Consider the following 11,146-nt stretch of genomic DNA (forward strand, 5'->3'; position numbering starts at 1 on the left):
CATTGTAATATGTATTTATTAAATGTTCAATAGTAAAGTGACTTTTAATAAGCTTCTCTCATAATTAAGATAATATGATATATATAATCTTTCCCTTCTATAATGTCCCATTATACTTTGAGGCTAATACACTTCTTGCCTTACTTTGCCTTTTACTTTTTGATAATATTTTTGTATATACCTTATTTTTCCTCCAGACTGGAGGGTAGGAGAGGTTTTCTGCAATGCCTAGTTAGGATATGCATTGGGAATTTGTCGAATATCAGTACAGTGTGACAGAAACTATATTAGGCTCTTTATCCAAGTAATCACATTTGAATCTTAAAATTTTTACTCCCATTTATCTTATGGGGGAGCTCAAAGAGAGGTTAAGTGATTTGCCCAAGGTTGTACAATTAATGAATGGTTAACCGGATTTGAACTCAGGTCTGTTTGACTCTAAAGCCCACACTTCTTTCAGTAGACTCTGCTGCCTCTCAAAGACTAGGGCTTTACCCATAGTAAATGCTTTGTGATTTTGTTTTGGTACTGAATTGACAATGTTTTTATGTTCCTTTTATCCTGTTTTTAAAAAATTGTCGCCATGAATATGATTGTTCCATTGTATCTTTACTGTAAGTGGCAGCTATAGAAGGCAGTTCCCTTCAAATTGCTACTGTCCCTCCCTAAGGTACTATATGTATTTTTTTTAGGCTTTTTTTGCCTACAACCATGAACTCCAGGAAAGAGTACATCACTTAACTCTCTGTGTTCTGAAAAATAATTCAGTAACGTGGCCATAGACTAGGTAAACCATCATGCAACTAGTATTTTTGGTATAAAAAGTAACTTTCTCCTTTTTTTCTCCCCCTTTAATTCTAGGCGTAGTACCAGAAGAGTTCGAGAATTGTGGTGGCAGGGATTGCCCCCTAGTGTTCGTGGGAAAGTATGGAGTCTAGCTGTAGGAAATGAACTAAATATCACTCCTGGTTTGTATTCTATATTCAGTTACTCCCACACATGCAAAAAGCCATCTTCAGAGTTACAAAATAGACTAGTAGATTGGCCATTTGAAAAAGTGCTATCATATATGTCATTTTAAGAACATGCTTCATTCCCTACCCTCTAAAATCCGGTATGATTTAATAAGTAAATTAACTATATTTTCGTATTACATAAACAAGATGGGTGATTTTTCCTTACTTTATAACCATCAATAATAATCTTGACATCCAAATATCTTAACTGTAGGTAACTTTTAAAATTTCTGGTATTCTAGGTAGAAATAGATGAATAAGAATATATAAGGAAAAATAAAATAGTCTAGTTGTGGAAAAGTTTCCTCTTTAAGAAAACATATGTAATTGGAAGAAGGCTAGAAATTTATTTTCCTTCCTCTCTACCCAAACCAGTTATTTTGGAGTATTTTTATTTAAAAATTTTAAAGTTTAAAAAAACAAAACAAAGTAAGAGATTATTATTGTTTTTAATTTTCTTAAGTTTTTTAAAAACTTGACATATAGGAATAAAATGTAGAGGTGAAGTATTTGATGAACTTAAAAAAAATTAGGTAAAATAAAGAGAGTAAAAAAATAGGGTAAAAATAGTTGACAATAAAAGATGCTAAATGATCTCATAATGGTAATGCTAGACCAAGCCACCATAGAAAGACTTAGGGACTCTAGTATAATAATGTCAATAATACATTGTTACCTAAAATTTCGTTCGCATATTTATTGAAAAAAAGGGCAAGCAATAGTAAAATACTAACTACGTGTTTCTTCCCCCTCTTCCATTCAAATCCTGCTTTTGATCCTACTATAGGTACAGGTTAACAATTTGGTGTATGTTTTTCCAGATCTTTTTTTCTGTGTACATAAAAAAGTGTACATCTTCAGATGATAATTTTTAAGGCTTCTCTTTTTCTTCTTTATATTTTCTCTCCCATAAACTATCTGAACATCCTTCCATGTCTTACATACAGGTATAATTATATACACTGTAGCTGTATTGTATTCCACAGTTTGGCCAAACTGGAATTTATTTAACCGTTTTCCTGGTGGTCACTAATTCAAAGACATGTATGTTAAAACAGCATCAAGATACTGTTTTCTTACTCCTCAAATGTAACTAAAATTAATGAAAATTATCCACAGAGGGTATGACTGAAAATGATTTTAGAAGTTTTTTTTTGATGATTTTTATTTTTTTCCATTATAGCTGGTTTACAGTGTTCTGTCACCTTGCTGTACAGTAGAAAATTGACAGAACACTGATTTTAGAAATATCTACCAGAACGTCCAAAAAATGTAACCTTTGACCCATTTATTCCAGTTCTAACACTGTAAGTTAATAAATAATCAGGATTGGGTACAAAAGCTTTTCTGCAAGGATATTCATTAGCAATCAGCACTACATATAGTTTTACAGAAATTGTAACAAAAATCTAAATGTTTATCTAGTCTTAAAAGTGATGCCAACTTTTAGTAGCGTGATCATGTATGGTTTATAAAATTGATTTTCACAAATACCCTGTAATGGGCATATCGCTCTTTAATTTTATTTTCTTTTTATGGCCTCACTCATGGCATATAGAAGTTCTCAAGCTAGGGACTGAATCTGACCCACAGCTGTGACCTACATCACAGCTGCAGCAATGCTAGATCCTTTAACCCACTGTGCCAGGCTGGGGCTGAACCTACACCTCCACAGCAAACTGAGCCATGCAGTACAGATTCTTAACCCTCTGTACCACAGCAGGAACTCCTAAACATGTCATTTTTAACTCAACTTTTTTTTTTCAATTAAAAAAATTAGAATTTAGGAGTTCCCATTGTGGTTCAGTGGGTTAAGAATCCAACATAGTGTCTGTGAGGATGCAGGTTCAATCCCTGGCTTTGCTCAGTGGGTTAATGATCCAGTGTTGCCACAAATTGTGGCATAGGTTGCAGATGTGGCTCAGATCCAGCATTGCCACAGCTGTGGCATAGGCCAGCAGCTGCAGCTCCAATTCAGCCCCTACTCTAGGAACTTCCATATGCCACAGGTATGGCCATAAACAGGTAAAGAAAATCAGATTTTTAAAGGAAGGATTGAGTTTTAAATTAAGCTTAGAATACATATTGTATTAGTTCAAAGTCTTAGGAATTGGTTTTACATATAGGTGAGATGATGGAGTTTTGGTGTCTGAAGTTTTGTTTGCAGTTTTGTTGAGAACTTCGGCTTTACAGTGTTAGGTATCCTGATAGTTAATTGGTTAAGTTGTTATTAACCTTTTGCGATACTGTAGTCAAAAAGTTCTTTTTAAAGCTCGAAATTTATAAGGTTTGTAAAAATAACTGGATCATTTATTTTCAAAGTAATTTTAGCTTCTCTCTACTGAATAATTACGTATTCAGGAATGAAATGGGTATGCACTCTCTTCTTTTTCATTAGTGGTGGAAAAGAAGTTGAATGTCAATCAAAGTAAATTTACTTTTGATAACTTTCACTTTCAGTGGCTCTAATAGTTTGACTCTTTTCCTGTTGTATTTGTTTTACTCAAATTTATCACTGTTAGAGAAAAGTAACTAAAAAAAAGGGTTCTAAAGTCCCTCAAATATGGTTCAAATCTTGGTCATCCCGCTATATATTAGGTTTGTGACCTTGGGCAAATTACTTAACATCTAGAAGTCTTAGTTTTCTTTATCTGTAAGTGGAGTAAGATTATTAGCTATTTCAAAGGAGTGTTTTTATAGTTGTTTGTGATAATGAATATAAAATTATAATGAAAGTGAAATTTATTGAGAGTGTTTTATACAGTGCCATTATTTTCAGAAAATCAGAAGGTGAAACATGCGCCTATCTCAAAGCATTCTCTGTTCAAGTATGAGGTACTTCTGTAAGCTCTACATTTGTAGATAGAAAATAAAATGTGTGACATGCACAGTCAAGCATGGAATTGAGCTGAGCTGCAGGTCTTCCCACTGTAGATAAGTACTGTAAATCTTTTCTGGAGAGATGTACTTTGATGTTTTGAAATGCATTGCCACATTCTTATTTTGGATCAATTTAGTGACTTCCAAAGGTGAGCCTTTTTTTTCAAGACAATTTTGAAATTTGAGTGGAATATTGAAACTGGACTGGAGTTCCCATTATGGCTTAGCAGAAACAAATCTGAATAGCTTCCATGAGGACACAGGTTCAATCCCTGGGCTCACTCAAGTGGGTTAGGGATCCAGCATTGCCGTGAGCTGTGGTGTAGGTCACAGATGTGGCTCAGATCTAGCATTTCTGTGGCTGTGGTGTGGGCGAGAGGCTACAGTTCCGATTCAACCCCTAGCTTGGGAAACTTCATGTGCTGCGGGTGCGGCCCTAAAAAAAAAAAAAAGGAAAGGAAAGAAAGAAAGAAAGAAACTGGATCTACCTTGGAATCAGTTTGAAATTAAAAAGTGTAAACTTGGAGTTCCCATTGTGGCTCAGCAGGTTAAGGACTGATGTAGTCTCCTTGAGGATGTGGGTTCAATCCCCAGTCTTGTTAAGTGGGTTAAGAAAGCTGCACCATAGGTCACAGATATGACTTGGATCTGGTGTTGCCATGGCTCTGATATAGGCCAGCAGCTGCAGCTCCAATTCGACCTCTAGCCTGGGAACTTTCCTGTGTGAAAGGTGCAGACCTAAAATGCAAAAAGAGGAGTTCTCGTCGTGGCTCAGAGGTTGATGAGTCTGACTTGGAACCATGGGGTTGCGGGATCATTCCCTGGCCTTGCTCAGTGGGTTGAGGATCCGGTGTTGCCGTGAGCTATGGTGTAGGTTGCAGACGCAGCTCGGATCCCAAGTTGCTGTGGCTCTGGCGTGGGCCAATGGCTATAACTCTGATTCGACCCCCTAGCCTGGGAATCTCCATGTGCCTCGGAGGCGGCCCTAGAAAAAGGCAAAAAGACAAAAAAATACAAAAATAAATAAATGCAAAAAGAAAGTGCAAACTTCATTTTGATAACTGCAAACAAATTGTCTGTCTAAATTTTAAGATTATATCTACCTCATATTAAATCATTGATGGAGTTAAGCCTCAATTATTTTATAGTGATCTGGTTCCTGGCTATATACTTATGGTACAGTCATACATTGGGATAGTGTACAGTTGTTAAAAAATACTAAGGCAGATTTGTTCTACTAATGTGGAACAACTTCAGTATGATAAAGCAAGATGCAGATCAGTGCATGTAATATGTTACCGCTTTCTTTAAAGGAAGATATACATATGTATACGTTTGTGAATGCATACTTTTATCTTTAGAGCTTTGGTAAGCTCGGGTGCACTGGAGGGAAGAAAATTTATTTTTTACTCTGTATGGAATTTTTTTAAAAAATCACATTCAGAGTTCCTGTCGTGGTTCAGCAGGTTAAGGACCCAATGTTTTCTTTGTGAGGATGAGGGTTCAGTGGGTTAATGATCAGTGGGTTAATGATCCAGTGTTGCCACAAGCTGCAGGGTGGGTCGCAGATGTGGCTACTTCCATATGCCGCAGGTGTGTCCACAAGAAAAAAAAATCAAAAATCACATTCATGTATTACCTTTAAAAACAAATTTTTTAAAAAAGATTAATTGAAGCAAAAAATATTCTTAGTATTATTGTTTGGGCAAGAAATACTTTTTGCTGTTTTGTCATTGAAAAGTACTGTTTTTATGTATTTTTATATATCTGTAATGATTAGTAAAACAGTTAAAATGTGAGAATTGAGAAAAAATTTCAATTTTTTCTGTTCTTGATTTTTTAATGAGATCCTATATAAGAAACCACAGAGTGGTAGTCTCAAAAAGTGATTGGCATTTGAAGTAAAAAGACAGGTGTAGGGACTTTTTATGTAGCCCTTCTGGCCAAATCTGTGTGAAGTTTGGTAGCTTTGGGTAGCTTAGGTAGTTTTGGGTAGCAATATCATAATGGAGAAACCAGTTTCAAGGGAGAAGGAAAGCAAGAACTAGCATCTGTTGAGGGTCTTTAAGGTCTTAGGAGATTTATAAATTATCTTGTTTAATAATCAGTAACCCTGTGAGTAGGTGTTATTTATCTCCAGTTTACAGATGAAGAAAGCCAAGTTCCAGAATGATCAAGTACCTTTCTTGAAGTCCCACAGGTAGTAAGTGACAGATCTGGAATTTGAATCTAGGTCTGACTCCAAGAAAATCATGTTTCTGCTATTCTACGATGGTACTGTTTTTGCGGAAGCATCTCTTCTTGCCTCTTACAGACATTTTATATTGTACCTATTTGGATGACCATTCTGCAATATTTTTCTATGCTTTCTAGTTGTGAAATGAATAGTTTTGGTAGAATCAAATACTTCAGTTTGCCACATTTTTAACAGTTTTATTAGGGTATAGGTGATTTACAATGTACCAATTTCTTCTGTACAGCAAAGTGACATTTTATATATATATACACATACATACATACACATAACTTTTCTTAAATTATCTTCTATCATGGTCTATCCCAAAAGACTGGATAGAGTTCCCTGTGCTATAGAGTAGGACCTCATTGCTTATTCTAAATGGAATAGTTTGCATCTACTAACCTATCTCACTCACTCCCCTCCCCCTTGACTATCACAAATCTGTCCTCTGTGTCAGTGAATTTGTTTCTGTTTTGTAGATAGGTGTATTTGTGCCTTATTTTAGATTCCACATGTAAATGATATCATGTAGTATTTGTCTTTCTCTTTCTGACTTCTCTTAGTATGAAAATCTCTAGTTGCATCCATATTGCTTCAAATGGCATTATTTTGTTCTTTTTTATGGCTGAGTAGTATTTCATGGTGTATATGTACCACATTTTCTTAATCCATTCATCTGTTGATGCACATTTAGGTTGCTTCCATGTCTTGGCTATTGTGAATAATGCTACAGTAAACATAGGGATTTATGTATCTTTTTCAGTTATAGTTTTGTCCAGATATATGCCCAGGAGTAGGATTGCTGGATCATATGGCAACCCTATATTTAGTTTTCTGAGGAACCTCCATACTCTTCTCCATGGTGGGTGCACCAATTTCCATTCCCATCAACAGTGTAGGAGGGTTACTTTTTCTCCACATCCTCTCTACATTTGTTATTTGTAGCCTTTTTAATGATGGTCAATTTGATGGGTGTGAGGTGATACCTCATTGTAGTTTTGATCTGCATTTCTCTAATAATTAGTGATGTTGAGCATTTTTTCATGTGCCTGTTGGCCATCTGCATGTCTTCTTTGGAGAAATGTCTATTTAGGTCTTCTACCTGTTTTTCAATTGGGTTGGTTTTTTTTGTTGTTGTATGAGTTGTTTGTATATTTTGGAGATTTAAGCCCTTGTCAGTTGCACTTTTTGCAGCTATTTTCTCCCATTCCATAGGTTGTCTTTTCATTTTGTTTATGGTTTCTTTGCTGCTTTGCAGTTTGCCACATTTTTGATGCTTGCTACACAAGGGATATCTGACCTTTTAATAGGATTTTTCTCATTATTTTTAAGAGTAAAAATAGAGGAGTTCCCATGTGGTGCAGCAGGTGAAGGATCCAGCATTGTTACTGCAATGGCTGTGGTTACTGCAGTGGTGAGGGTTCATTCCCTGGCACCAGGAACATCTGCATGCCGTGGTTGTGGCCAAAAAAAAAGTAAAAAATATGTGAATAAATTTCTTTACTATTATTTATGAATTTTTGTTCTTTTTCCCTCAGAACTTTATGAAATCTTCCTCTCAAGAGCAAAAGAACGGTGGAAAAGCTTCAGTGAAACAAGTTCAGAGAATGACATAGAAGGTGTGATAGTCTTTCTTATTAAACATTTCTGGAAATCCAATTGCTGAGATAATAGTGTAATTTTTATAGTGTGTAAGGAATTGTAATTTTCATCATAAATTACCTCATTTAATGTTAATAACTCATTAAGTAGATATTATGAACTTCACACCTCTCTTGTGACCTCTTGTCTCCTCACTCACTGACTTTAATTTATTCCCTAATATATTATTTATAATAATAAATAATCATTTTATTATTCTGGCAGAACTCCTATTTTTCAAAATTCATTTTCATTTTTTTATTTTGGCTTTTTAGAGCCACACCCACGGCATATGGAGGTTCCCAGGCTAGGGGTCCAATTGGAGCTACAGCTGCCAGCCTACACCATAGCCACAGCAACGCCAGATCCAAGATGTCTGTGACCTACACCACAGCTCATGGCAGCACCAGATCCTTAATCCACTGAGTGAGTCCAGGAATCGAACCCATAACCTCATGGTTCTCAGTTGGATTCATTTCTGCTGTGCCATGATGGGAACTCCTCAAAATTCTTTTTCTTTCTGTGTTCAGGTGATTTTTATAATCAAATTTATGAATCCTTTCTTCTTTTATATCCAGTCTATTAAATATGTCCAATGAGTCTTTAATTACAGATATTGTACTTTGTAATTCTAGAATGTTGACCGGGTTAATTTTATAGATTTATGCTCTGGAAATTCTTCATCTTTTCATCCCACACATTTCCCTTATCATTTCTTATGTTTTCTTTAACATATTTATAATAATTAATATTCACCTTTACTAATTCCAGTACTGGATTATCTGTAGGTCTGCTTCTCTTGGCTATTTTTTTCCTTGATTATAAGTCATATTTTCCTGATTCTTTGCGTACCTTAAATTTTTAAGTTGTATGTCAATAGTATGTAAAAAGAATGTATAAATTGAAGCTGATGATTCCCCCTGAAGAAGCTCACTCTTTTGTGTTAGGCAGTTGGGTTATCACCTCAGTGCAGTCAATAACTAAGCTGGGCAAGATTGCAGCTTTATTTATTATTTTTACTTTTTAGGGCCGCACCAATGGAAGTTCCCAGGCCTGCACCACAGCCACAGCAGTGCCATATCCAAGCCATGTCTGCAACCCACACCACAGCTCTTGGCAATGCCAGATTCTTAACCCACTGAGTGAGACCAGGGATCAAACCTGTATCCTCATGGATCCTAGTTGGGATCATTAACTGCTGAGCCATGAAGGGAACTCCCAAGATTGCAGCTTTAGATAGACTTAGGTCATCTTGGATTCCCTATTTGTTGATGAGAACTGAGCTATTTTGATTACAGGCCTCACTCTTCAATAAGACATTCTCCCAAGGGCCATGTGATTTGGGGTGATTGATTCTGTCTTTCCTGCCCAGCCTTCTCCATTACCCTAGCACTCAGTGAAAGTCCCACAGGAGAAATATACATTCAGGCTTCTCCAGGTTCTAGCTACCACATCAGTCTTATGTGGCCTTGACAAGCTCTTCTGGTTTCTCTTTCCCCAAGCAGAGTACCTTTGTCTATGGCGAGCATAATCCTGAGCCCATTCCCAGACCTGGCGCCTGCCCCTAGGATGAAAAAGGAAATTCTCTTTCCTTTCTGGGATTTAAATCCTCTAGACCTCTTTGTGTCCACAGCTCCCTTAAGCCTTTTTTTAAAACATGTGGCAATTGAAATTTGTTTTTTCCTATTCGTTATTGTGGGGGCGATAGTCTTAGGTATATCTTGTACCTCGTATAAAATCTAGAAGCAGAAATCTTTACCATAAACCTGATAAATATATAGAAACTTTCTTAATATGAGAGGCTCTAAGTTCCAGCGAAAGCTATGTGGCATTTCTTCAAATTTATTGATTATTCAGCTTTTAACTTTCTTCAAGTAATATTATATGCTGTATGATCATTCTGTGTTTACAAGATTGAACTTGGTATATAGTCAGGTAATCACTTCAATTTTATCTTCCTGGTAAATGCAGGTGTATCTGTTGCTGATCGGGAAGCCAGTCTGGAATTAATTAAGTTGGACATATCCCGTACATTTCCATCTCTCTACATCTTTCAGAAGGTAAAGGTTTCTAACCAGCTTGTAACAACTGTTTTTCTTTTCTTTCTTTTTTCAATCCAAAGGAATAAATTCTCTAAATGCATAGCTGTAATTTTTTTTTAAAAGGCAAAGCCATAAATTGGAGAGTTCTCGTTGTGGCTCAGTGGAAACAAATCTGAGGATATGTATCCATAAGGATACCGGTTCAATTCCTGGCCTAGCCCATTGGCTCAGGGATCAGGCATTGCTGTGAACTGTGCTTTAGGCCGGCAGCTATATATCTATGGTTTAGCTCCTAGAGTGGGAGCTTCCATGTGCTGTGGGTGTGGCCCTAAAAGGTAAGAAAAAAAACCCAAAAAACAAAACAAAAAACAAAAAAAGAATTTTTGCCTAGTAAATTGTTAAAATATAGAGAAATTTGTTCCAAAATTAAACATTTTTCAGAATTACTGTTGAAATAGGAAGAAATGGTTTATTCTTTGTGCAAAGGCTGTTTTGAAGTTTCTTATACTTTATGAGGAAAGCAATGATTATATTTTATATGTATATATGATTCAAGTCTTTATTCATGGAGTTCTATCTTTAGACTGATAAAACGAGACTTAAAATGTTACCATTATGGTTAAAATTATTAATAAAACTTAATTTTGTGTAGCTTGATGGTTTTTGCTGAAATTGTATTATTTCAAATGTGAAAGAATCTGTTTTCATTATAATCTTATTTTACCAAATTGAGATGTCTTTAAAATTGCACACAAACTATATAGCTTATATTCCATCAAGTGAATTTATTTGGCTTTTTTGGTTGTCCAAAATTAAATATTTTTCTATCCATATTAGCAAACATCTTTGCAAAGTGCATTTAGAATATTTTTGACAATGATTAAATAAACTAAAACTAGTCATTAGAAAATGTAAAGTTTATGGACATGTTTTTTGAGAGTTAGAAACAATTATTTGTATAGTTTAACATTTCATTTTTCTCTCCTCTAAGGGTGGCCCATATCATGATGTCTTACATAGTATATTAGGGGCATATACATGTTACAGACCTGATGTTGGTTATGTAAGTATTTGTTTCACTATTTTTTTTTAATGTAAACATTTTGTCCATCTTATCTGATAGTATCTTACCTTGTATTAGCTCCTAAATGTCTGGGACTTCCTGTCATGGCACAGCGGAAACAAATCTGACTAGGAACCATGAGGTTGCAGGTTCGATCCCTGGCCTCGCTTAGTGGGTTAAGGATCCAGCATTGCCGTGAACTGTGGTGTAGGCCACAGATGTGGCTCAGATCTGGCATTGCTGTGGCTCTGGCATAGGCCGGCAG

The 11,146-nt window shown here is 35.8% G+C and overlaps 1 protein-coding gene across 3 annotated transcripts in view; it reads left to right on the forward strand.

Moving 5' to 3' along the window:
• Window positions 1-11,146, forward strand: part of TBC1D12 (TBC1 domain family member 12) — a 90,415-nt gene that overhangs the window by 72,270 nt on the left and 6,999 nt on the right. For 2 of the 3 annotated variants that reach the window (XR_014826670.1, XM_021074013.2), the window contains 3 exons: window positions 7,674-7,754; window positions 9,748-9,836; window positions 10,810-10,881. Coding sequence is in view for 2 of the 3 variants with exons in the window: in XM_021074013.2 (XP_020929672.1) it covers window positions 7,674-7,754; window positions 9,748-9,836; window positions 10,810-10,881 (242 nt within the window). In the remaining variant the exon portion in view is untranslated. Of the gene's footprint in view, window positions 1-861; window positions 969-7,673; window positions 7,755-9,747; window positions 9,837-10,809; window positions 10,882-11,146 lie in introns of all 3 variants that reach the window. The other variant, XM_021074011.2, reaches the window with a different exon arrangement.

This window comes from Sus scrofa, chromosome 14, assembly GCF_054392235.1.
Source record: "Sus scrofa isolate SSC_HxYL_T2T_F1_AM1 chromosome 14, Sscrofa_HxYL_maternal_Yorkshire_Landrace_v2.0, whole genome shotgun sequence".
Lineage (NCBI taxonomy): Eukaryota > Metazoa > Chordata > Mammalia > Artiodactyla > Suidae > Sus > Sus scrofa.